Source organism: Lontra canadensis, unplaced genomic scaffold (assembly GCF_010015895.1).
Source record: "Lontra canadensis isolate GAN:19392208 unplaced genomic scaffold, GSC_riverotter_1.0 scaffold14, whole genome shotgun sequence".
Classification (NCBI taxonomy): Eukaryota; Metazoa; Chordata; class Mammalia; order Carnivora; family Mustelidae; genus Lontra; species Lontra canadensis.
In genome coordinates, this window is record NW_022631008.1 from 27,546,743 (window position 1) to 27,574,180 (window position 27,438).

The 27,438-nt window shown below is 47.6% G+C and overlaps 1 protein-coding gene and 1 long non-coding RNA gene across 4 annotated transcripts in view; one reads left to right on the top strand and one right to left on the bottom strand.

Annotated features, from left to right (window-relative positions):
• Positions 1–23,235, bottom strand: part of TRAF3IP2 (TRAF3 interacting protein 2) — a 47,768-nt gene extending 24,533 nt beyond the window's left edge. Inside the window, exons 1-2 of one of the 3 annotated variants that reach the window (XM_032858332.1) lie at positions 23,143–23,235; positions 2,563–3,399 (exon numbers count right to left, since the gene is read on the bottom strand). In XM_032858332.1, the coding sequence (XP_032714223.1) occupies positions 2,563–3,399; positions 23,143–23,149 (844 nt within the window). In that variant the 5' untranslated portion in view covers positions 23,150–23,235. Of the gene's footprint in view, positions 1–2,562; positions 3,400–16,648; positions 16,743–22,456; positions 22,536–23,142 lie in introns of those variants that run through there. The other 2 variants (XM_032858334.1, XM_032858333.1) reach the window with 2 other exon arrangements.
• On the top strand, positions 16,728–20,452 carry LOC116868182. The gene is made up of 3 exons (XR_004382762.1): positions 16,728–16,762; positions 18,397–18,574; positions 20,284–20,452. It is a non-coding gene; the product is annotated as an uncharacterized LOC116868182 (long non-coding RNA).
• Positions 23,236–27,438: the final 4,203 nt, after the last annotated feature.

Sequence of the window (27,438 nt, forward strand, 5' to 3'; positions counted from 1 at the left end):
TTCAGTGCAGAGAGTAGAACGTTAAAAAAGTAGCTGATGGGGGCTCCCGGGTGGCTCAGTGGGTTAAAGCATCTGCCTCCAGCTCAGGTCATGATCTTAGTTAGGGTCCTGGGATGGAACCCCATGGCAGGCTCTCTGCTCAGCAGGGAGCCTGCTTCCCCCCTCTCTCTCTCTCTCTCTGCCTGCCTCTCTGCCTACTTGTGATCTCTCTGTCAAATAAATAAATAAAATCTTAAAAAAAAAAAAAAAGTAGTTGATGGTTTTAACCTCACAGAATTATTCCCTTTTAGCCTGGAGATCATGGAGAAATAAATGCAACCCCAACGCTGGCAAGGTTCAATCCTCAGTGATTCAGACTTACGGAACTCTGCGCCCGCCACACCCATCCTATTACCAGGCACTCAGAGCAGGCCGTGGTGTCCACAAGCCCAGCCAGTGACTTCCCAGCCTCCAAAACTCAACGTCCCAGTTTTGGGCCTCAGAGGCTCTTTCTCCCCGAGACCTGCTGCTTCCACAGCTCTTGGCCTCACTCTTAACCTCACAATCGTTCCTACCTTTTGCTTCCCAACATCATCTAAGTTCCTCTACGACTTAGCTCAAAAGTCCTTCTGGAAACTGGCCCAGATAGATCAATGTCTCCTTCAGGCTCTGCTCCCTTGTGCTGTCAGAACACCTCATGTTAGCATGGCATCTGCTCACGGACGCCTCATGTCTACCTCTCCCTCCAAAATGTAAGTTTTTGTACAGCAGGACAAAAATTTCTTTCCCTCCTTTTTTTTTTTTTTTTTTTAAATTAGGAATTACTTTGTTGCTCCATTCACTTTAGGCAGCTTTATACGAGGTGTACATGTACAAATACAAAAAACTGCGATCACTTACAACATTTTTGGTTATTTTTAGAATTTATTTTAAAGCTAGGCATCGGGGGCGCCTGGGTGGCTCAGTCATTAAGCATCTGCCTTCGGCTCAGGTCATGATCCCAGGGTCCAGGGATCAAGCCCCGCATCGGGCTCCCTGATCAGTAGGAAGCCTGCTTCTCCCTCTCCTGCACCCCGGCTTGTGTTCCCTCTCTTGCTGTGTCTCTGTCAAATAAATAAAAATCTAAAAATAAAATAAGATAAAATAAAATAAAGCTAGGCATCAGACCTTTGGTCAGACTCTTTGGTCTGGCCATTTGAACTACTTCTTGTCCAGCATTTATTTGCTAAGAAAAATATCAGATCTCACAGCCTCATTATTTCCCAGTGGCCTCAGCGGAGACTTAACATCAAGAATTGTAACGGACCTTTTGTCTCAATCTAAGACTATCACTTTCAGAAATGCTTACTGCACTGATACACATTGTTCACCTAGCCACTCATTTGGATAAATTTACTGAGATCCTAGGATACGCTGGTCACTGTGCTAAATTCTGGAAAATTATGGGTTAAAAACGGAACTTTCCTGGGGTACCTGGGTGGCTCAGTCAGTTAAGCGCCAGACTCTAGACTTTGGCTCAGGTCATGATCTCAGAGTCATGAGATCGAGCCCTGCACTGGACTCCACACTGGGTGTGGATCCTGCTTAAGATTCTCTCTCTCCCTCTCCCTCTGCACCACCCCAACTTTGTGCATATGCGCAGGTGCACATGCACTGTTTAAAAAAATAAAAATATTATACCTTCGCTGACGTGCTGGAGGGAGAGGAAGACAAGTCCCTGGGTAGATGTCGTACTGACTTTAGGCGGTTCCCACCGGCAGAGCACAAGGAAACTGAGAGCCTGAAGGCAGGATTGATCCAGGAGCTTTCCGGAGGGACCCCTGAGCTAAGTCTTACGAGGTATATGTGGTGATGGTTGTATAAGTCTGTAAACACTAAGATTCATTGACTTGCATACCTAAATGCATAAAAGGCAAACTTTACGGTACGTAAATCAGATCACAATAAGGCTGCTAAGAAAGGAGGTATAGAACTGGGTTAAACATGCAAGGAGGGGGAAGAACATCCCGGAGACAGAAGAGAAGGGCAGGCACTTGCCGGCGAGAAGCAGTTAGCCCAGTTCTGGGGACTGTGGTCCTTAGGGGTGGCTTAAATCCCCAAAGAGGTTTAAGTAACAGTGTCCCAGGAGCAACTCCATCTTCAGGTCATGGCCTGAATCCAGAGTTTGAAAAGCATTCCGGGATTTTTGACCGAAGGCCTCCTTTCTTTGCCAAATCTAAGACGGGGAGGACCATGCAGAGAAGGCAGAGCCCAGGTGCCCAAGAATTAAGTCAACAAAAATCTACTCTAGAAGTCACTTGGGTCATCTCCCTGACTGTAGGCAGGTTTCAGTTAAACTAACTGAGACAAAGGAATCTGTTGTCTCCTTCAAGTTTTATAGAGAAGTAGGTTCCAAGCGGGATAGGCTTTGGGCTAAGACGCAGCCTTTTTTCTTGAGCTCCTGGCAAGTCCAACCACCCACGGAGAGTCCCTCCCTGCACTCTGACCAGTCTGTGCCAGTCTCAGACGCAAGGCCCTGATGCCAGGCCCTTGCTTGCTTAGTTACCCAGCCCAGAAGGTCCAGAGAAGGTGAAGTTCACTTACATGGCACCTGGTGATAGGGACCTCTGGGACAATGGTAATGACAGTTCCACTGAGTGTGTGGGGGAAGGACGGGAGGCAGCCTCTGTGCACACACTGGGATCCTCTGAGGTTCAAACTGAGGGAACTCTCTGGAGCTGAGTGGTCTGGGGAGGTCCTGGGGGTAACACGTGGAGGTGAGGGGCAGGGGCCTTTCCAGCTGCCTGAGGCCCAGGACATCCAGGGGCTGGGAATCATATCCTGTGTCTGTCGTAGGCAGATCTGGAGCTGCCCGGTTCCTGTGGGGCTGGGGCTGTTGCACCGTCTCTTGGCTCCGGCTGGGGGAGTCTGCTGAGGCATTAGGTAAACTTCGGTCTGATTTGTCTGAGTCATGGCCAGTGTCAGGAGAAGCTGCTGAAAGCTGAGATCCTAGCCCTTGATTCCGTTTTTCCATAAATGAAAACTGATGCTCCAGAGGGAGGCCTCCAACCACAGACTCCGGCTCCTGCTCGCTGGCTGCGGGGGAGCCCGAGGGAAAATCTTTGCCTGGGTCTGGGTGTCTCCTCCAGAAGCTGTCTTCGCTCTCCTCCAAGATTTTCGCACGCAGGCAGGTGACCTGCTGCGACACAGGCCGTAGGTGATTGGAAAGTTTCAAGGGTGGCTGAGCCTGAGAAACTTCTCCCGAGGAACAGTGAGGGGTTTGGGGCGCAGACAAGCTGTTGGGCGCCATGTTCGTCAGATTTGGAGCACGTGGTTCTGATTCCTCTTCCAGGGAGTAGTCTGGGATTGGTTTCAGTAACTGACTTGGGTATGGTTCTGATTCATCAACCTCCACAGGAATGCTTCGGTTCATTCTAGTTTCTGGAACAAGAGAAAACATGCCACAGCCTTAGAAGACAGATCGTTTCTTGGAGTCCCTGCTTTATGACCTTAAGGGACCTCGTTCAAGATGTGATTTCAATTAACAGCAGTGTGACACCAACGTGCTTCAAAACCCCAGTTGCATGAAGCTGTTCTCTTATTCTCCAGCAAAAGCTCTAATCCTTACTAAGATATTTTTATATGGAAGGCGATTCAAAGGATGTGACTGGACAGTCATGTGGTAGACGGCACCACGGGTGGGGGGGGCAGGTGAAAATCATCAGCAAGTACTGAGGAAAATCATCAACAAGTACTGAGGAAGGAGACATGATCACGTGGGCTGCTTCGTGTGTGCGTGTAGATCTGTCAGACACGTGTGCAGGACAGACACACAAGACTTTGGTGTGTTGGTTGCCTTTGAGGATGGTGTTAAGTGGGGGAGAGTTTTCACCTTTTAAACTTTAAAAACTTTGCTGTGTGGCCACTGCCTAATCAAACACACACACACACACACACGCGCACACACACAGAGAAAGAAGAAAGCACTGGAAAAAGGTCATAGTGACATTTTCCACTTAACAGCTATAGATTGTTTGCAGGACTTAATTCCCTTTGGCCCTATGCCTGCAGTTAAGGTAGGCCTGGCCATCTGGTTTGTGAACGAGTACAAGCTGAACGAGTAAGGCTGCCTGAACTCGCCTTTCGCCCATGGTCCCGGTAATATTGGTTTTACCGATAAAAACAGAACTCTTAGTCAACATGACAAAATGAGAGAGGAAATTAGCCTCCCCTTATCACGAGTTTGGTTGGGATGATGCCCCAGGATACCCAAACTCCAGGGGAAGGCAGGGGATAGGGAAAAAGAGCAGAGGAGTGACTGCAGGCCTGTAGAAGGCTCCAGAGCAGGTGGAGGGGGAGGGAGACAGTAAACAAAACATCTCAGAGGTTTGTTCTATGCAGGCCTTGCACACAGTGTACTTCACATATCAGAGAACACGGGTGGTAATGCTGGTGGGGGACTGTTAAATGCATGTTCTGGGTCCATTTAGAATTTCAACAACAAACCTTTCCCGAGGGCTTGCTGGGCCTAAAATCATGATGTATGTCAATTATTGCCCTAAAACAAGTTTTGAAAAACATGAATTCGTCTTCTCTTGAGCCCTGTTACCCAATTCAATAACAACCTGACAGCAAGATGCTCCCCTCTGAGCAGAGGGGGGACCAGCAATTTCCTCCCAAATTTATCTTCACTGCCTATAGGCAGATCCCCCCCAAATGCCCCTTCCCCCTCTCTGCCAAGTGAACACTAACCCATCTCTTCTCCTCGCTTAGTGACAAACTTACCCATCTGCCGCAAACAACCTTTGTACTGTTCTTTGGCACAAAAGAAAACTCTAATTTTCTAATTAATTTTCTAAGTTTCTAATTCCTGGCTGGCCCTCCCTCCCTCCCTCGGGCTCCCCCTTCTCCTGCCTGGCTCCCTTCTAAGCAGCTGTCTAGGTGGTGGGTGCCCCTCGCCCCCTGGACTCTGCAAAAAAGAGACCTCATCACCTACATCGATTAGACCTTGTAAAACTCAACAGGAACCTACTGCAAACACAAATATTTCAGCAAATAGCTGAAATACCAAATAATTACTTTTGAAGGCTTACCACTGTTTTCCTCTCTTTCCTACAATCTGTCTATGGCTATGACATTGGATAGGCCATACAACATGCTCTTCAGCTGGTCGGGAAACAAAAGCATTTTCTGAGGGGCTGGCCGAGGGCTGTGTCATGTCTCGTGAGCATCTGTGGGCCCACAGCTGGATGGGAGGGCAAAGGGATGCACCAAGGGAGTCAACTGGCAAAAGGACTGCGTCCTGTGGACTGCTTCTTGTTGAGATTCACTTTCATTGCCCACACTTCAGAGGCCACTGTTGACATTTTCCCTGGGTTTTTAATTTTAAATACAAGTATTCCCCTAAAAAGTTGCAAATTCTCTTCCAGCCGAGGAGCCTTCAGGGGCTTGGGGGAAGCTCATGAGAAAGCGGACAAGTGGGGTCATCCCACATAACCAAAAACTTAAGGTCTATCTTGCAGCGGGGATTCTACAGTTAAACTGGACTGAAAAGGAACAAATGGCCGCTCCGGTGACAGTGCAGATGCCGTGGTGATGAACAGCCTCTAAGGAAAGCTATGGGGTTGGTACTCCGTAGAAGACACAACAGACCCGAAGTTTTATACGTGTCACTCTCAAGTATGCAAGCAGAAAATAACTACTGAACCCTACTATGTGTCCAACTCTGTGTTTATATACTCCTTCTGAGGCATGAGCTGAAGTAAACATTTTTTTAATAATAAGTGATACCTACAAGTGATATAAAACTCAAGAGTTATAAAAGGGTATACTGGGAATGGTAATCAAAAGTATTTCTAAGGACTTAAAAGCATTATTCCTACCTTCATGTTGCTGGTGATCCAGATCAAGAGAAAAAACTAATGTAGGAAATCAAAGGCCTGGGGTGCCTGGGTGACTTAGTGAGTTAAGCCTCTGCCTTCAGCTCAGGTCATAGTCTCAGGGTCCTGAGATCGAGCCCCACATAGGGCTCTCTGCTCAGCAAGGAGCCTGCTTCCCCCTCCCCCTCTACCTGCCTCTCTGCCTACTTGTGATCTCTCTGTCAAATAAATAAATAAGATCTTAAAAAAAAAAAAAAAAAAAAAGGAAGTCAAAGGCCCTACCTCAGGGCCTTCGCACTTGCTGTTCCTTATTTTCTGAACACTCTTCCCCCAGATATCTGCATGGTTTGCTTCCTTTCTTCTTCAGGCCTTTTTACTCAGCTGCACTTTCTCAGTGAGGTGCCCTGGTCACCCTCTCTAAAATGGTCACATACCCTTCACACTCCCTGTCTCTCGTCCCTGCTTCACCATCCTCTCCAGCAATTAGCACCACCTTACATTCTATAAAATGTATATTATAAATACAAATATCTAATACATTCCTTATTTGTTTATTGTTTCTCTCCTCCCCCAGAATTTAAACTTCACGAGGGTGCGATTTTTGACTATTGGTCTCATGGTTCTGTTCTCACCACCTCGAGCTGTACCTGGCACACATAAATATTTTGTTGAATGAATAAATGAGCAATTCCTGTTTTGGAGAGGGTACAGATCTGCGTAGCTAGAAGGATCACTGACAGTGAGAAGTCAGGCTCCATGGTGGGTAGCAAGGAGCATTTGTGGGCCAAGTACTCAGAGTTCTTAAAATTCTATCACATGTAGGGGTGCCTGGGTGGCTCAGTCAGTTAAGTGTCTGCCTTTGGTTCAGGTCACGATCCCAGAGTCTTGGGATGGAACCTCATGTTGCTGGGATCCCTGCTCAGTGGGGAGTCTGCTTCTCCCTCACCCTCTGCCCCTCCCCCTCTGCAGGTGTTCTCTCTCTCAGAAATAAATAAATAAAATCTTAAGAAAAATTATACCACATGGGGACACTTCCCCCCTTCCTTCCTTGCTTCTTCTCAAATATTTATTAAATGCTCACTGAGTGGCAGGCCCCCGAGGTGAGTCCGGACCATGTCTCAGAGCTCCCACCCCATGGCCCTTGCTTGCAGAATAAAGGGGATTCTACCACCCAGCATAGTAAGAACATCCTGTTATTCTGTTCTAGAAAGGGAACTGGTCTGTTCATGCATCCTGAGGGCTTCACCCCAAATGGCAGAGAGTGGGCGCGCCTATAGCTCCCATGTGGGCCCCTCCCAGCCCTAGACCCCTACCGCAATTGGCAGAACCAACCCCGCCATCCTCCCCACCCCCAAGGTGTCACAGAGAACAACTACACACGAATGGCACATCAGAAGGCCACGGGCAGATAAGTAGGTTGTTGGAAATGGCACTTTTATTTTTGGTCTTTAATGTCATTATTATAAAAATACTACACATTTTAAAAAATCAGTCAATATCTCACCACGCCTAATATTTCCTTTTCCCCCGTTTTCACTGCAAGGCTTCTCCACATGACGCCCACATGGTTAGAATGCTGGCATGGCCTGCGCTCTAGTCCCCTAACCAGGAGTGGTACCTGGAGGGAAGTGGAAAAACCCTGTTTCCTACCGTTGCCCTAGAGGAGCAGGCCCTGGCTCCACAGGGGACCAGAAGGGCTGCCTGCCAGGACCCTGTGAGCCCCAGTGCTGGCAGTGTCCTGGACAGTCTGTGGCTCCCCAGCATCCTGCCCAGCTCAGGAAGCCTGGAGCAAGCTGGGGCCTGTCAGGCCCGGAGGGCGATGGCCCTGTCCACCTCACCTCAGGCCAAATTCCTGGGGGAAGGGAGGGGCTGAAGCTGAGGGAACTCAAGAGAGTCTCTTGCTCAGAATCTCTCTTTGGGGGCTCATAATACAGGTGCTCAGGCCCCCCACCTAGAGATTCTGTGTAATTTTGTGTAAGTGCCACAGGTAAACAGGTCATCTCATTCTTTACCAAGGGAATGTAATCCGTGCGATTTGGCAAGAACGGTCAGAACTACCACAACTCGTGCCCTTGGACCTTCATTTCGCTTCTAAGAAGCTGCTCTACAGGGATATGTGCACCCTGTGTGACCTGAAGAGGCTCTGAAGACGGGCCAGGCAGCCTTGTTTGTGATGGCAAAGGCTAGAAACAACCCACATGTCCAGAAAGGTTCTGATTTTTTAAAGAACTGTAGTCCGGCCAACGATGACTTCTCTGTGTCTTTTTTAAAAAGACCGAGGAAGTGCTGCGTGAACTGCAGAGAACTGTCTCCAAGATTTATCTGTGAAGGGAGAAAAAGTAACAAGCAGACAGCGTGTGGAGTATATGGCTCTTTGTAGAACCCAAGATTGGGTATGCCATCCTGTCAGAAATTCCCAACAGCACCTCTGGAAAGGGAACCGGATGGCTGAGAGAACAGGGGCAGGAGGGAGACTTGATTTCTGGGGCATTTTATACCTTCTTTGTATATCTACCTAAAAGCTTTAAACAAAAAAAAAAAAAAACCAACAAAACAAAACAAAACAAAACAAAAAAAAAGAGGGGCGCCTGGGTGGCTCAGTGGGTTAAAGCCTCTGCCTTCGGCTCAGGTCATGGTCTCAGGGTCCTGGGATCGAGCCCCGCATCAGGTTCTCTCTGCTCAGCAGGGAGCCTGCTTCCCCCTTTCTCTCTGCCTGCCTCTATACTTGTGATCTCTCACTGTCAAATAAATAAATAAAAAATCTTTAAAAAAATAAAAAAAAAAGGAAAGGAAAGGAATAGCTCCAGAATGCTTCTGATGGTCACAAAGATTAAGAACCAGTGTGAAGGAGGGAGGCGTTCCTGAAACCACTCCAGGGAAAGAACACGTCCCTTACAATACAAAAGAGCATTCAGCAGAGGGTGAGAACATTTGCCTGGGGTGGGAATGTGTTGGCACAAGCCGGGACCAGAGGGCTAGTCCGCAGCTCACACAACCTAGGCGGAACCAGTTGTGCATGCTTGGAAGTCTGGTTCTTACTCACTTGAGTTGACCCAAGCTAACTTTCCTTCTCTTCAATCTCATCGCCCTTTGGACCGTGAGCTGTGGTTCTAGCTCTTGGATTCTGACCACACCTTGCCTCAAATCTGTCAGTGTTTCTCAGTCCAAGTCTCTCATTTTGGGCTGCCTCGCTGTCTCCTCCAGCCTGAAACCTTTCTCTGAGCACGTCCACTCTATCTTGAGGAGCCTGATTTTGTAGCTCAGATCTTATCCAGGTGCCAGCAGTGCTGGTGTCCTATATGACAACACTCCCTGGTGTCCCAGTCACAGAATCCCCAGCCCCTCCCCCACTCCCTGCGCACAGCTCTCAGTCAACTCCCTGGAGCGGCCTCCAGCTCTGCCCCATCTGTCCCAGACCCCCCCCCAACCTTTTTCTCCTCCAGCACATCCTGCCTTGAATTCTTTGTTTCTTGAAACAAAGCCTATGGAGCCTTCACAACACTATTTTTCTGATCTCTATTTCCTCAGAAAGCTTCTTTTCCTTCCATCATCCCCACCCCCCTTTGTGCGTGTCCATTACACCCGACCCCAGCCTGTGTGGCAGACAGGTCTCTGTTAGAGCACGCATGAAGGGATCCAATGTCCACACGCACAGTTAACCGTGGCTTCTGCTTTCCAGATGGGCTTACCCTGAATCAACACACAATTCTAGGAAGTAGGAAAATACGCAGTATTGAACTGCACAGGCTCTAGATTCAAACTCCCTAGGTTTGAATTCTTTCTCTGCCAGCTGCATGATGCGTGACCTTGAGAAAACGACTTTACTTCTCTGGGCCTCATTTTTCTGGGATGTAAAATGGGGGAAATAACATTTGCTTTACAGGTATATTGTGAGGATGAAAGAAGATATAAGTAAAATGCTGACTCCAGGGGCTGTAAAAGGCTGAACTGGGTAGCTCAGTCAGTTAAGCATCCAACCTTGGTTTTGGCTCCAGTCATGATCTCAGGCTCATGAGACTGGGCCCCACAATGGGCTCTGCTCAGAGGGGAGTCTACTTGAGATTGTCTTCTGCCCCTTCCCCCACTCACACTTGCTCTCTTTCAAATAAATAAATAAATAACTCTTAAAAAAACTGCTGACTATAGGGCCTGGCCCATAACAAGCTTTCAAAAAACAAAAGCCATCTTGTTGTTTTTTTTTTTGTTTGTTTGTTTGTTTTTAACTTGACACAGAGAGAGAGAGAGAGCCCACAAAGGCAGAGAGGCAGGCAGAGAGAGAAGGGGAAGCAGGCTCCCTGCTGAGCAGAGCCCTACTGACTCGGGATCTATCCCAGGACCCTGAGACCATGACCTGAGCTGAAAGCAGAGGCTTAACCCACTGAGCCACCCAAGTGCCCCACTGTTACTAATTTTTTACATTTTTTTTTAAAGATTTTATTTATTTATATGACACAGAGAGATCGCAAGTAGGCAGAACAGAAGGCAGACAGAGGGGGGAAGCAGGCTCCCTACAGAGCAGAGAGCCCGATGCATGGTTTGATCCCAGGACCCTGAGATCATGACCGGAGCCGAAGGCAGAGGCTTAACCCACTGAGCCACCCAGGCGCCCTTGTTATTATTTTTTTAAAGACTTTATTTACTTATTTGAGACAGAGAGCGCATGAGTGGAGGGAAGGGACAGAGGGAATGGGAGAAGCAGACTCCCAGCCGAGCAAGGAGCCCAACTTGGGGTTCTATCCCAGGACGGAGATCATGCCCTGAGCTGAAGGCAGACAGACACTTCACGGACAGCCACCCAGGTGCCCTATCATACTACTTTTACAAGCGACCTCGTTTTAGAACTTCCTTCTACACTATGTTTACTGGTTTTATACCTGAATGTTAATGCTATTATATGAACCTAATGAACGGAGACTGTATCTTTTTAGCCAATCTGGCACATTCAGTACATTGTCTCTTGTCTTAAAACAAGCTGGGCCACAGAATAGGTCCGTGCGAACACTTTTGCATTCCTGTTTCACAGAGGCTTAGATACATTAAGTAGCTTTCCCAAAGTCACAGCCAAATCTAACCTACAGATCTCCTAGCTCTTTCCATTAAACCACATAGATCAGAGGCTTGGCAAACTTTTTCTGTAAAGGTCCAGATAGTAAATAGTTCATGCTTAATGGACCACATATGGTCTCTGTCTCCTACTCTACTCTTTAAAATGTTTTTAAAGAGCACTTTAAAAATATAAAAACCAGGGGCGCCTGGGTGGCTCAGTGGGTTGAGCCTCTGCCTTCGGCTCAGGTCATGATCCCAGGGTCCTGAGATTAAGCCCTGCATCGGGCTCTCTGCTTGACGGGGAGCCCGCTTCTGCCCACCCCCCCACCTGCCTTTCTGCCTACTTGTGATCTCTCTCTCTGTCAAATAAATAGAAAAATCTCAAAATAAATAAATAAAAATAAAAATATAAAAACCATTCTTAGCAACACGCTGTACTAAAAACAGACCATGGGCCACATTTGGCCCAAGGGTTATAGTTTACCAACCACTGATACAGACTATACTGACAAATCAAAATATAAAGAAACCTTCCCCTTAGGGTGCCTGGGTGGCTCAGCTGGGTAAGTGTCCGACTCTTGACTCAGGTCATGAGGTTGAGCCCCGCATGGGACCCACACTGGGCATGGAGCCTGCTGAAGATGCTCTTCCTCTTTTCTCCCACCCCCCACTTGCATGCTCTCTATCTCTGAATAAAAAAAAGGAAAGAAAGGAAGAAAGAAAGAAATCTTCCCCTTTGTTAGTAGTAATTGTTAGTGTTCATTGAACATTTATTACATGCCAAATATTGCTCCAAGTGCTTTACATATTTTAACTTATTTCATCCTCACAGCTGCCCTATTTGGCAAGTACTATTTGCAGTCTCATCTAACAGATGGGGCAACTGAGGCACAGGGAAGTTAGGTAACTTTCCCAAGATCACATGATCAGTAAGCAGCACAGACAGGATTCAAATCCAAGCAGTTCAGCACCAGAACCCACGCACTCAGTAATTTGTTGGTTGGGAGCCCTGACTTGTACAGCTATTTGGACGGAGGAGGGAGGAAGGGGCCTGAAGGAGCCGAGTAAACCCTGGAAGCTTCTAAAATGAGTATGTTTTGTAACCATTCACCTTGAAGCTAAGGAGGCGTGGATCCAAGCCACCTGTGTTTTATAAAGGATTACCAGGCGGGAAACCTGTAGTGGCTTTCCTTCATGCCATTACAATAGAGGACACGGATGAGACTGCAGAGGCATCTTGATTTGAGAAAAGCACTTGATTGGATCTCATTAAATTTTAATCATAAGCTGAATTCAAAATAAATTGAAAACTGGTTGACAGAGCACAAACAAAGGGTGATGATAAATGGTGATACATCTAGAGAGGGGATATCTTCCAGGGGACGCCTCTGCGGCAAGGACGGATAGGATTTAATGAAGGTGTTATGTCCCTGGAAGAAGACAAATAGCAGAGCAAGAAACAGAGGAAGGGCAGAAGTGAGCAGGCCTGAGTAATTAATAAACCACATTACCAGCTCCTAAGTAATCAAGGCTTGTTCTTCACCTACTGCTTGGATTTTTTTTTTTTAAGAATTCTTTGGGTCAACAATGGGGCTGAACAGTCCTAGAGACACACAATATGAATATTTCAGGTGGACAGAATAAATAAACATCTAAATTTATAGCTAGAAAGGTCCTCAGATCCAATTTGGATCAGATACTTTCAATTATAGAGTCTCAAGGTCTTATTTCATTCCTCAGGGAGGAATTTTTTTTTTTTTTTAATAAGTTAAAAGTCTAAAAGTCACGTATTAAAAAAAAAACCTTTAAACTCATTAATGTTCTTTGTTTACTGCCCAAATGCATGCAAACTTTCCCAATGTCGGTTTACTCAGTGGAAGCCGGTTTTGAGTGAACTGTTTGGCTCCCATTCAAATTCCAGCGAATACACACTTCCAAGTTTACTTGCATTTCCCAGACAGAGAAGTTCTTCCATTTGGTTTGCCAGAGGACTGGAAGCAGTGGTGAGCCCAGGAGACAAGGGAGCATTTACTGGCCCTTTTTCATCCCCTGCACAGTACGACTCACATCAGGCTTAAGGCAGCACAGCGTGACTTGACCTGATTTTGAAGTTCGCTCTGGAGCTCCTCTGAGCTGCTAAGCAAGGAGACCACGGACTAATGGGAACGGACGGATTCTTCCCTCTAGTTAGCTGGGGATAAATATTTGGAGCACAGCCTCAAACCAGCCCAGGTTTTTTGTTCGTTTTGTTTCAAATACGGTTTCTCTAAGCACATATCTGTGATTCTTAGTTTCAGTCCAAGCCCCAGAGAGAAGGAGAAGGGGCAGAAAGGAAAAATCAGGAGAGAAAGAAGAGGGAGTATTAAGCAAGAATGGAATGGAAGAGGAGAGAGACAACAAGGAAAGCGGGGAAAACTTGAAGGGCATTTTTAAAAATGTGCCCTTTTTTGGTGTAGGAGAGAAATTTATTTAAATTGGGATTTTTATGTATTACTGGGTATGGGAAGGGGTAGCTGGAAGGGAAGGGAAAGAATGAACACAGGTGAAAGGCAAGAAAAGAGCCTAGGCAGACAGCTCGGAGGAGGCGCACGGATCGGAAATGGGAGGGAGCCTCAGTGACCGTGGGAGGGGAAGAAGGAAAAACACTGGAACCCCCCAGAGCGGGAAATCAATGAGGCAGAAAAGAGCCAAGTTTCCCTCATCACTGAGGGACCTGCCAAGACCCCAGCCAGCCTCGGTTTCAAGGTGGAAGGAAGGGGGCCACGCGGGTTGGGGGAGGCTCCGGCAGTTCCATCACCCCCACCCCCAAATGGCTCCATTTTAGGGGCCTCATCAGGGACCCAAGCCAAACTGGCACAGCTCTATAGGGTCACCCGGCAGACAAAAGGTGCCCCACCTCCTCAGCCGCTTTACAACTCACAGGACCGCCCCTCGCCCGCTGGTGTCTATACTTTGCGTGGACGCACGCGCCCCCACACGCACGCGCCCCCACACGCACGCGCCCCCACACGCACGCGCCCCCACACGCACGCGCAGAAAGACCCTTGCTGCAGGTATTGGAGCACATGTGGGCTGGTAAAGGCCTGCCGGTGACAGGACACGAAGAATGTGTGTGTGTGTGTGTGTGTGTGTGTGGCGGGGGAGGGGGGGGGGAGAGCTGGGGTTTCACGAACTAAAAATAATCTTGGTGACAACGCACTGAGAAGAAACCGGAGAGGCCCAGAAGGAGAGCTTCTTGATTCCAGTCCTCCGACGCTTTCTCACGGAAGGACAGCAGGATTGTTTTGATAAGGAAATCTGATTAAACATTAGGGGTCATTTCACTGGATCTGAAAGGAATTTAAAGTTTAACCCACTGAGCCACCCAGGCGTCCCCTGAAGGAATTTAAAGTTTAACGTGCCTCGTCTGTGCCTCTTCCCCTCCCTTCCCCCCTCCAAACAGTTGCCTGCAATTCTTACATGTTTTTATGGGCTTATCTAAAATCGCCTGCCGTAGAAAAATGGTGGCATTCAGGGTATTTCTGAGCTTTCGATTCTGTGCTGTGTAAAACAGATTTCATTTAGACAAATTACCCACATAATCTGCCTTTCTGAATGCCTGTCAGAGTATGCCGGCAAATATGACTGCTTTCTCCTATTTTCAGAGCATTTGAAAGTCACTAACTCTTTAATCCTGGGAGAAGCAGGCTTAAACATTCTCTGTCTTTGCACCTTGCAGAAGTGGGAATGTCCCAGTTAGGAATCTTCTCCCGGACATGTTGGTTCATTGCCCTGACTTCACTCCTAGTCAGCCCACCCCACACAGCGCGCAGAGCTGTCACCGCACCATGTCATGACCTTCATCATGAAAGGACTTGGAGCCACAACACCAGATTAAGAATGACTGTGGGTGGTCTTTCTGGGTAAAAGCTAGGTTGGCAGCCGGGACCAGTGAGCCTCATTTCAGATAACGGTGCTTCGTTATTTGAAAATTTAATGGGTAACTCATCACAGTTGAAACACTGTGACATTTCTGTCCTCTCATCGAGGGGTGGGGGAAGAAAGCCATCTAAGAGCATGACAATGACTATACCACGGCCTTTCCACAGAAAGAGTTTGGCAATACTTAAAGCCCTGAGTCGGCCCATCTCAGTCAGCCAGGGCCTGCTGGAGCTGCACTCACAAAAAATAACTGCCCAAAAGAAATAATAATAACAACGACAATAACAACAATAATAAAGTAGTGGTTTGGAAAAGGTTAAGGATTCTGTGTCTGCCAATCACAGTCCTCACCCTTACATGGTATCAGGATGTGCTGCATGGCTTCCTTTCACCTCCGGTTAAAGCCCCCCCACCCCCCCACGCCCACCTCACGGCACAGTCTAGCCCAGCAGTGGTTTTCAGCTCCCGCTGAGTCGGTAACACAGCCTCCTGGAGCCAGGCTGGTCTGGCCTGCCTTGACTCTGTGGGCAAGTTCACAGGACAGTTCTTCCTGGGGAACCCAAATGGGACATGAACTAATTCAAGAAACCCCCTGTTTTATGTAGCAAGAGCCGATAAAAACGCCTAAATTCCGGGCAGCCCTCACACAGAGCCACGTGGCCTCGCAGCCACCCCCGGTCTCTGGCCCTGAAAGCTGCTTTTACCTTGTGCATTGAGAGCAGGTGATGAAACAGAAATCAAAGCAGCTTATATGGTAAGAGCCTGAGCACCTATGAAGCGTTTGATACCCATACAGGGTGCTAGGGGGTAGAAAAGGATTAAGAAACAAAACCCTTTTCCTCAAGGAACTAACCATCTAGTAGCAGGAGGTAAAATTAATATATCTGAATAGTCAGCAAACAAAACAAATCTTCCAAGACCACCCAGTAAGGCTACCCCTGTGGGACTCCCATTATTTTGTTAGAAGGGAATTTAGACAAAATCATGTTAGTTCATCCCCCACACACATTTTATTGATGACGAAATCCAGGCCTAAGGAAACCAAAGTGAATTGCCTAAGTCACAGAGCCAGCAAGGAGTGGAGTAAGGACTTGAAACCAAGTCTCTTGTCCTCTTTTTTATTAGTTATTTGGCCTCCCTCCCCCCCTCCCCCGCCCACCCCGCCATCCATTAAAAAAAAATCCCCTATTCTAAGAGCTCATCTTGAACTTGAAAGTCACATGAAGCTTGATTAGATGCTGAGATCAAGTAATAGCATTTCTCCCCCGGTTTTCAGTGCCAGTAAATGTCCCTGCAGCTTGGGAGGGGGGAGGGTAGGCGGCAGAGAGCAGAGCTGAACTTCCTGGCCCAAGAATGTGGGGTTGATCTTTTCCCTGCATGAGACAAGGTTCAAGAAAACTGGGAGTTTTCCTTCCATCTTTGCCACTGACGTGTCCTGGGGCTGGAAGCCAATTACTTAATTTTTGCCGTCCCCAGCTCCCTCCTTGGAGAAGTGGGACTGGATCCTTAACCGAAACTTGTGGGGACACTAAGTACTCAAACAAATGGTTCCCAAGCAGCTCCGAAGAAAAACACACCCGTGTGCGCACCGTCCTGTTGCTCAAAGAGTTAATCTCACTCAGCTCGCCCGTTTGAAATATTAAACCACCAGCATTTTCTCCTCGCCAGAAACTACAGTGTCATTTTCTCAGCCCAAGTGGGTATAAGAACAAGTTAAAGGTGGGGAGTGGAGGGTGGGGGGAAAGGAAGGCAGAACGTTTCAGTAAAGAAGAAAACAGTGTTTGGGAAAATGGGTCAGCAGCTAAAAAGTAAGGCCAGGCAGGCGACCGTTCTGAACAACTTACCTTAGCACCACCAAGGACAGACAGACCAGCGGGCAGGGTGGTCGGGCTCTCCTTCTCACACTCCACCTTGGCTGGCTCCCGCCTCCCGCCTCCCTCCTCCCTCTCCAAGCCCAGGTAAGTAGTAGAACAGGCTCTGAAGCAGGAAGTGGAAGTTGTATGCAAATTTCTAGAGTCTAGGAAGCCTCCGCTGAAAAATCTCCCTGTGGGCAGTGAATCAACAGCCGAGAAGTCACTTTATTTCTTAAAACAGAAACCTCCTTCACTCCCTAGAAAAGGCCCCTGACTGACCAATTAGGGTGCATTTTTGCTTCCACCACCCAGCTAAGTAACTGGGGAGGAATGTCCATACTGACCCGATCTCGGATCTCCGTGCTCCCCGCAGTGCCCTAGCCTTAGCCTGAGAGGGTGCCTGGGGGTGAGGGGGATTGAGCTTGGGTGTTAAGATTGGTTATTCATTAGCAGCTCCAAAGGAGGAGACGGGGGTGGGGGGGGTGCAGATAGCTGGGTGGAGTATGAAGCAAGAGCTTCTTAACTATCTGCAGCTGCTTAAAATATCAGCATTTGCTGCCCTTCACCACTGAGGGAGGACTCCCTGCCCACCCCAGTGAGTGTGCACACCCTGCCCATCAACAGGCACGGAAAAGTGACTCTTTTTAAGAAAACACGCACACGCACACACCCTGCCCATCAACATGCACGAAAAAGTGAGTCCTTTCAACACACACACACACACACACACACACACACAGAGGCACGTGAGAGGCACGTGCACATGTGTGCGTGTGCACGCTTGCACACATGCAACATACACACTGTCCTCCTCTGGCTGCATTTTTCATGACCTCAAGTTTATTTCTTCTCCTTCCTTCTCCTTATTTAATCAGTAGCCTACAGAAATTATGGTCAACGTAGACGCTGGACACAGGACGACAGGGGCAGCAGAATGTGATGGAAGCTGTGGTAGCTAGAGCTCTGCAATCAGAGGGATGTGGGTGTGAAGTCAGTGAGGGCACTGGCAGGCTCAGCACCACAGCGAGATGCCCTGGCAGGCACATTGTGCCGCAGGTGCTGGCCCTGCCTACTCATTGAAGAGGGCCAAGGCTCAGCCCGCACATCTAGCCATCTCTCCACCCTTGTGCGGGGGACAGACCCTGCAGCATCCTCACCCAGAATGCCAGGTTCTGCTCCAGTAGGTCCCATGAAGTGGGTTCCTCTGCATTCTGCAGGCAGAGGATAAACGGCTTATTTTTAAAATAAAATATACATGTTGTAGATGTTTGGATATAGCCTTAAAATGGAATACTATGCAGCTGTGAAAAATCATAAATATGTATGTATGAATTTCTACATTCTAACAGGGAAAAGTGGCTCTGGGATATTATTTATTGAGACACATGATCTCATTTTTGCCACTATATGTGCCAGATAAACACATGGACATACATATATAGATTTATGTTTTTTCACTTCTCCTTGGTGTCTGACACACTGACAATCATTCCATGTCTGTCAGAGGAAGAAATTATAAATGTCTGGAAAAATGCACGCAGACTGTGAAGTGGTTGTCACCTCCAGGGGATGAGATTGAGGGGAATGAGTGAGAATGAAGGACTTTTATACTATTTACACATAAGGGCTGTTTGAGTCTTTTTTTTTCCAGAAGCATATTTTTTAAAAAGTAGTATTTATTACGTTGGCCTTGACCTTTCTGCCTCAAAATTATAAAAATTTTTTTTTTTTTTGCTTAGGGAAAAATAGTATTCTCTGTGCGGCAGCTAGTCCCAGGATACTTGGAGAACAGAGAAGAAAAGAATGTCAAGGGGAGGAAACAAGGAGAGCCAAGAAAAGGGGCGCTGTGAAAACCGTTTTCATTTCTCTTCCATCCCTTCAATGGCCTGGGAAAAGCCTGGAAGATGCTTCTGTTAAGTCCTACCTTTGGAATACAACCTATCAGGAAGAACAGGGAGAATTTTCTTTTCCATTTCTCTTCCCAACTCTTTCCCCAGATGGGAGTCCTGAGGGCCGTGTAGGAAGATAACCAGGTGCTGAAGTGCTGCATTTAATTGCTGTGAGCTGGGCCTTCCTCCTGTCTCTGTTTATTCTGAACAGAAGGGCAGGCACCTTGAGGAATAGGTTCATAGTTCCTACCTGGGGCCTTTGCTGGGGCCCCTGCTGGAAAGCAGCCTGAGGACGTAAACTGTTTAGAACAGTAGAGAGTCCTGTCTGAATGTGCTGTAGGCAGCTACAAGGAAATGTAGACGCAGGGAAAGCGTCAGGGAGTCTGGGAAATGAGCACGTCTGTCCCCCAGGGGTCTCCACTAGTGTTTCAGACTAATGCATATACCCTTTTAGCTGCCATCACAGATGAGGGACGCTTCACCAGGAACCCACCATATGATACATGTCAGCACATTTAACCCTCCAGCAGTCCCGAGAAAGCCATTGACTGTTATTCCCACTTGGTCTTCGGGGACTCCAAGGCTCAGAGACATCGAGTAACTTCTCCGGATTTACACAGCTATTCCGTGGAAAAGGATTCCAGAACTGTCTCCCCTCTGGGGGAATGTTACTTCTTGTCCCTTCTTCTTGTGTTGTGTTCTGTCCTTCCTACATGCTTGGGTGCACACAGGTAACTTGCTTCCTTTGCACAACTCTTGACAGCACTCAAGAAGAAAAAGAAGATGGAGACACTAAAAGAGTGGCGCGGAGACTGTCGGGCATATGGTGCCGTGTGTATACGGGCCTGGCGGCTGCAGAAGCAATAACCAGAGTAGCCAAGATGTGGGTTAGTCCTCTCCCTAGGAGGGGACGGTTTGTGTTTGCCAGCTTCAAGAAGCCCACCAGCTTCTTGCAAAAGACATCATTAGGTGAAAGTCAGCTCTTCCCACCTCCGTAAACCAAACCAAACAAAGCCATTTGGAGCTGATGTTCAGAAACTCTCCACTCTACAGTATTAATTCATGAAAAGAAAAGAAAAAGGGAAAGACTCATTCTTGGACAAGACTTGAGTTTCCATTTTTAAATGGTATGATTTCAAATGCTGAAAGGGCAGAGTGAAACTAGGGCACACCAGAAGGAATTTCCCCAAGGATGGCCCTTGTTGTGCTCATACACTGTGGGCTTACGCTCTGTGGCATGGTTGAAAGGACAATGGCAGGACGAGAAGAAACACCCAGGCTCCCAGCACTGTTCTGGGTATTCCAGCCACCAAACCTTTAGTGAGTGCTTGCCTTTCTCCAGACCTACACTAGGTGCTAGGCATGCAAAGTGAGATTCTTGTGTGTCTTTCAGAAATTGTGTAAAAACGGTGTAAGGTATTTAATAATTAGGTTGGTTACAAAAAGGAGAAAGGTGAGGAGGAGAAGAAGGAGGAGAAGAGAAATCAAGTGTTGGCAAGGATGTGGGGCAAAGGGAACACTTGTACACTGTTGGTGGGAATGTTAAGTGGTGTGGCCCCTGTGGGAAAACAATATGGTGGTCCTTCAAAAAAAAAAAATTGCCATATGATCTAGCAATTCCATTTCTGGTTATACCCCAAAGAATTTTTTTTAATACCCAAAAGAATTAAAAACAGGGTCTCAAAGAGATATTTGTACCTCCATGTTCATAGCAGCATTATTCACAATACCCCAAAGGTGGAAACAACACAACAGTCCGTCTGTGGATGAGTGGATAAGCAAAGTGGGATCTATCCGTACAACGGATTACTATTCAGCCTTAAAAATGAAGGAAATTCTGACACATGCTACAGCATAGCTGTACCTGGAAGACATCATGGTAAGTGACATAAGCCAGTCAGAAAAGAACAAATACTACGTAATTCCACTTGTACAAGATACCTAGAACAGTCAGATCCACAGGGACGGGAATTGGAACAGTGGTGGCTAGGAGCTGAGCAGAAGGAGGCAAGGGGAGTCATTGTTTCATGCATACAGACTTTTGGCTTTGCAAGAGGTAAGGGTTCTGGAGAGGGACGGTGGAGACGGTTGCACTGAAGTAAATGTACTAAGTGCCACGGAATCATACACTTAAAAATGGCTAAGATGATAAATGTTATGTGCACGTCACCACAGTAAAATAGAAAATAAAATAAATAAAATAGAAATCCCCAAAGCAGTCCTGCACAATAGGTTTTGTTCACCTCATTTTCTAAGCGAGGAAAGCAAGGTGCAAAGAAGTTAAGTAGCTTGCGAGGGCCACACAGCTGGGTTTCAAAGCAGAGTGGACTCTCGAGAAAGGCCGCCCTGCCCACCCCTCCACTGAGCTGCCTGGTACCCACTGGGGGGCCAAGGATGCCACACATATATATGCCGAAGCCACACGGATTCATCTCCTCTCTATGTCCTTTTCTTTCTCTAGACCACCATCCTTCTAACGCTGCCTTTCCCAGTGTCCTTATTCTCTCCGCTGCCTTCCCCCCTCATCAAAAGGTGCTCTCAGGAAAAAAAAAAACCCGAGCACTCGTTTATACCTAAGTTACATGGTGTGAATTTAAATCAGTATGCCACCTCTCTGAGGGGTGCTTGCATTTTAAGCCTCATCACCCTGTATGAAATGAAAGCCTTTGTTCCATATTAAAGGAATTTCAGGCATCAGGGAGAGGGCAGGAAGGATCTGGAAGGGTGGTGGCGGCAGGCAGGGCAGAACCCAGAGAAATGCAGTAAACGGGGGAAACCTGAGTCACGCGGTTAGAAGGGAGATCTCTTTTCCGGGCACACTGATCTTTCAGGGTTCGACCACGGTGTGGGGTGTGGATACGAGGCAGGTAGGTGGATGCTTCATGTTAAACCCTCCCCTTCAAGCAGGCTCGGTCACCTGACCGCCAGACTGCAGTCCTGCTTGGCCTCAGAACTTGAATGCCCTCAAGAGAATCTAGTCGGTTGATTTGCTCCGGGCTTCCTTTCATGACAGTTCTCAATGCCTCTTCTCTTCTTGTTATATCATGAAATTCTAGTCTCAAGCCACCGGGTGCCGTAGTCAGAGATCTCTGTGCAGAGAACCTGAGCTTTCACGCCTTTAGTATGAGACATTAACCCGGCAGGCTGTGTAGACTCAAAGGCCAACCATTGGGATGCGAAAGCCTGTCTTCTGGGCGCTCACAACCTAAGACTGGGAATTCCCAGGGAGTGGAACAGACATTATACCAATTGCATCCAGGTCAAGAGCCTGAGCTCTGAGTCAGGTGTCTGGTCTGTGTCCCTATTCCTCCGCCTGCCAATTGTGTGACCTTCGGGAAGTTTTGTTGCTTCTTTGTGTCCCTTGGTTTCTTAATCTCTGCAATGGGAATAGTAAGACATCTCTCTCACAGGTGAGCAAGGCTCCAAATGTAGCAGTTCTGGCTGCTGTCTTTGTGTGAAGAACAATTTTTGCTCTCCCGGGATGAAGCCTCTCCCTCAGCACAGCGAGGGTAGACTTTAGTCCCACTTGCCTCCTCAGCCAGACACAGATGACACAACTAATGACACAACTATACTGTGCAGGCCCGAGGGAGGAGTATGAAGAGATTAAATGATCTGTGTGCAGTGTCTGGCACTGTGCTCAGTAAACACTAGCTGCTATTAGAGTAATACATAGGAACTCTCAAACAAAGGCATAAATCAATCAGAATCAATTATCCGTCAATACTGGAAGGGGAAAAACAAAACAAAACAGTCGATCCTACAAATATTCCTATGTGGCACTAAGGTGTACTTTCCTGCTACCAGCTGACTAAGGGAGTGTTATATGTCAGAGAATTTACTACAGATCAGAGCATCCGACCACATGTGAGGACCCAGCTGAGGAAAAACCGAAGGCTGAAGCACATACCTGGTGAGGGCTTTTGCCTGCCCTGATCTGCACTCTGGTCTGGGGAGAGACGGACTACGTCATCCAGGCCATCTGAAAGCAGAACTGTCTTCTCTCTCTAAGCTTCTGCCTTGGTATCACACCTTCCTGGCAGAGAAAAAAATATGGATTCTTCTCATGCGAGCTTTGCCTACTTGGCAGAATGCGTATAGAAGTAAGAGTAAACAGAAGTAGTGATGATAATCTGTAAAAAAGATGTTCTTAGAATTGCATCTTAAAAGCAATAAGGTCAGGAAATTTTACTCGTGTGTAAGTTCTAAGTTGGAGACAGACAAGCAGAGGGGGTCCTGCTGCTGACTGGCACCTGAAGCTGACAAGGGAGCCGGAGCCACAAGACCCTGACAACCCATGAGACATGCTCTCTCTGTGTGTCACACATGCACACACACATGGTAGAGATGTCAGCATTCTGGGGAGCTCATAGGCCCTTTGAGGAAGCTTAATTTCCAGCCACTGATGCAGCTCAAGCCTTCACACTTTGAATCTTTTAAAAGAAGTCTTACCAGGGCACCTGGCTGGCTCAGTCAGTACAGCACATGACTCTTGATTTCAGGGTTGTAAGTTCGAGCCCCACTTTGGGTGTAGCGATTACTTAAAAATAAAATCTTTAAAAATAAATAAAAAAAAAAAAAGAAAAGAAGGATTACCTGGCATTTAGGTGAGAGACTGAAGCCTGGAGCTAATAACAGCTGGGAAGGAGGTGATGCTTGTCTTCAGCCTTTTTTCACTAATCAATTCCCTTCATTGGTTCCATGTGTCCTTCTTTTCGAGCACCATTTTCCCAAGAAACTCCTTCCACAGAGGGCTAATGCCCGTTCTATGCCACCTCCTCCAGCCTTCTAGTGTTATTGTCACGAGGCCCTTTGCTCTCCTTAACCCTTTCCTGCCACAGATCTGGCCAGTCAGTCCCCTGTCTTCCAGTGCACCCCAGGTTCATGAGGAAGATATGGAGTAGGGAGTGGAAGGAAGCTTAGGCCACTTGCCCAACGCCACAAGGCTTGTGAGTGATGAGGCTGCGATTTGAATTCAAGCAGTCTAACTCCAGGCTCTGAGCTCTCTGCCATAAGTCCTCCAAACTTTCGAGATCATCTTTCCTTTAACAAACAAACACTGTGACGTAAATCTATCTCCCACATCCTGTGGGAAGTCCAGCGCCTCCCCACCATTTCCAAGGCTTCCTGGGCAGTCAGAGTTGAGTTATATTCTCCTGCTCATTCCCACTTAAATTCCTGATTCCTTCAAGCCCTTGCCAGCATCTGCTGGCCTCTCTCCCTGTCTCTCTCCCTCTTTCCCCAAAACACACCTGAGCCTCAGACTGGCAAGTTAAACCTGCTCTTAAGGAACAGGGAAAGTCTGGTCATAACAGAGGGTTGCCATACCACAGCAGAGCTCTGAAAAGAGCTGCAAATTCAAAATGGGGCGTGACTGTCCGCAGGCTCATTCCTGCACTTACAGGGATGAGGTGGGAGCCCTTGCTCTCAACCCCCTCCCATGCTCTTCCTAATGCCGGCTCCTCCGAGGGGCCCCTGTTTAAACTCTGTACCACCCCCTTGGAGAAAAGACCTGCACGGGATCAGGGAATTCTACGGTCCCTAGAGGAGGGCAGAGGCTCACAGTGGACACACCCCATTGGCCCCAAGCCTGGGTGCCAGCCGGTACAGGAGCCTGAGAGCGGAGTCATCTCTCCCCACCTCTGTCCTCCTGCTACCACCCTCGCAGCCCAAATTCAGCTGCGGTCGAGCAGGAATAGATACACAAGGAGAAATGGCAAACTTTCAACTTTTGAGTATCACAGGTCATTTGTTTTTGTTTTCGTTTTTTTCCTGGGAAACCTGTTCATCAGCACACCAGTGGCTTTTGGACCCCTCACCTGAGCACAGGGGCGCAGCCGGAAGAGGCCAGAGCAGAACTCTCTAGAGTGGTGGTTCTCAGATTCCACTACAGATTGGAGTCACCTGAGAGCTCTGACAGGGTCTGTCAAAACCTGAAGTTTCCCAGGTGATTCCAAGGTTGTGGAGCAGGACGCCAAAAATGTTTTCTCAGAATGTGGTGCACAGGTACCTTGCCTGGGCGTGTTTTAAGGGACAGATTCTGGTTCAGTAGGTCTGGGGTGAGGCCTGGGGTTCGGATTTCTAATGAGCTCTCGGGTGCTACCGACGCCGCTACTCTGAGGACCACATTCAGAACAGCAAGGGTCTCAAACACAGGGCCCGAGGACTGCGGTTCTGAGGACCCGTTGCTCTGCCTGCCATGGAGAATTTCTCACTAGAGTTACGTTTCTCTGTAAGTCTTGACCATAGCCATTTTGGGGAGCCTATTCTGACCCCTCTCAACATATTCTGGGTCATGGGGCCACGGTTTCCCTTCCTGCCTGGGGAAAATCCCCAAATTCCTGCCATTTCATTACGTGGGTCCAAGCGCTGATACCCGTGGTGGCCGTATCGAGGCCGATGGTACTTTACAAGGTCCTGTCACGGTGCAGGGTGGGTTTTGTCTGAGCAAGTTCACTTTTCGAGGCCGGTCCCCAGAACGACTTGTCTGGGGCTGTTCCTCATAGAGAAGGGAAGTGAGATCTTATCTAAGCTGCCCCAGTGTCTCCACAAAGTTCTGTTTAACAGGCTGTGCCTTTTGACATAAGTTGCCACAGAGAGGGTGCGTCTCAGTGTCCTGCCCGGATGGAACATTCACTGAGCAGGACTTGCTTGCCCTCATCTGACACTGGGGCTTTACGTAGGGTGACTCTGGTTTCCCTGCTCAGAGGCACAGTATTCTCAGGATACCCTGGAAAGCCCCAAGTCTTCCATTGTCTGCAACTGTTTTCTTCTTCAACATCTACTCCAAGTGATACTGAATCCCTACCTCATCTCCTGCAGGGTTTCTGACGTGCCTCACGGCTACCTGGCCCTCCGATTTTCTGCTGGCACTGAATAGGGGTACAGTCCAACCTCCCGCACAGTGAGAGTGCCTCACCCCCTTCCCTGTCCCTCTCATGCTCCTGATCTGCTCACAAGGCCACGATCACCACTTCATGAAATAGAAAAGGTTTTAGCTGAAGGTTTAGGGAAAACAGAGGGTAATGACCACCCAGGGCCGACCAAGTCAGCAATCTACAATGGACTGTGAGGCCTTCTAGCTTCATTGGCCATCTTTCACCTAAGGATCTGTGACCTCGGTGTGGCTCCCTCTCTCCAGAGGCCTCTTCTCTCCCTCCTTCCAGGGCCCCTGTCTCAGCACCACCCAGGGAGGACAACAGTTTCGCATCCTTATCAAGGCTGTACCTTCTACTTCTTCTTGGTGGTGACCTTCTCCTTCGGGACCGTTGTAAAGCATCTCTCTTTATACATCCAAACATGTCCCATCAGGGTCATTCCATAAACAGCCATCTCCCACTGAGATCAATACCGAATGCCAAAAGCAACCATTATTGTATCTTTTTGTAATGATTTTTTTCTTTCTGTTATATCAGAATTCTAGGAATATTAGAAACAAATTGGGAAATAGTTTGGTGATTCCTCAAAAGAAACACACCCAAAAGAATCAAAAGTAGGGACTTGAACAGGTATCACAAATGTTCATAGCAGCACTATTCATAGTAATCAAAAAGTGGAAATAACTCAAATGTCCATCAACAGATGAATGGATAGAGGCATATGGGGGGCTCAGTTGGTTAAGTGTCTGACTCTTCATCTCAACTCAGGTCTTGATCTCAAGGTTATGAGTTCAAGCCCCAAGTTCAGCTCCATGCTGGGCATGCTTCCTACTTAAATAAAAAACCCTGAAACCAAAGAGATGAATGGATAAACGAAATGTGGTATATCCATAAAATGGAATATTATTCAGCCCTAAACATAATGAAGTACTGATACATGTTACAACATAGCTGAACCTTGAAAATGTTATGCTAAGTGAAACAAGGCAGATGTACGAGAATGAATATTATTAGATTTCACTTTTATGAGATACCTAAAATAGTATTGTTCATAGAGACAGAATATAATAGAAGAAAGCTTACCGGAAAAGGGGACAATAAGGGGCTATTGTTTAATGCGTGCAGAGTTTCTATTTGGGATGATGAAAAAATTCTAGAAATTGGGAGCAGTGATGGTTGCAAAACACTGTGAATGTACTCAGGGCTGCTGACTTGCACGCTTGGAAATGGTTAAAATGGTAAATTTGGGAGCACCTGGGTGGCTCAGATGGTTAAGTGTCTGCCTTCAGCTCAGGTCATGATCTCCAAGACCTGGGATCGAGCCCCCCGTCAGGCTCCCAGCTCCTTAAGGAGTCTGCTTCTCCCTCTTCCTCTGCCTCTCTCCCTGCTTGTGCTCTCTCTCTTTCAAATGAATAAATAAAATCTTAAGAAAAATAAAAATAAAATGGTAAAATTTTTTATGTACATTTTACCACAATAATCAAGAAAAGCCAAATTAGGAGTCCTGGCTCCTTCATCTTCCATTTTTCCACACCCTCAGGCAAGACTCTTCTGCATTCCGTCCCCAGAGAGCCCGGGGGTGGGGGCGGGGGCAGGTGCGGGCTGAGGGCAGGCTGAGCTGGCTCCCACGGTGCAGTTGCGCCTGCAGAGCGGGAGGGGCTGTTTGTCAGATTCTGCTTCTCAATGGGACTCAGCATCAACGCTTGGCTCACAGGTAAGCCTTCCCTCTAAAGATCCCAAATGTTTTGCTGTTTTCAGTTTTCACCTGTCTTTTGATTGGGTTGAAGCCAGCTCCCTCCCTGGGATTAATATTCACAACAAGCAGCGAGCGATTAATTTAACCAGTTGAAATTTATTGTGCACTCACCTTAACTCAAAGCCAGCTTCGGCTGGGTGTTTATTTTTCACCGTTGATGCATGGCACATGACAGCCCCTAAGCATCTGGATTTAAAGCACACCATTGTACCGAATTCCTGCCGCGCCCCCCCTTCTTGCCCGACCCCCTGAAATCTA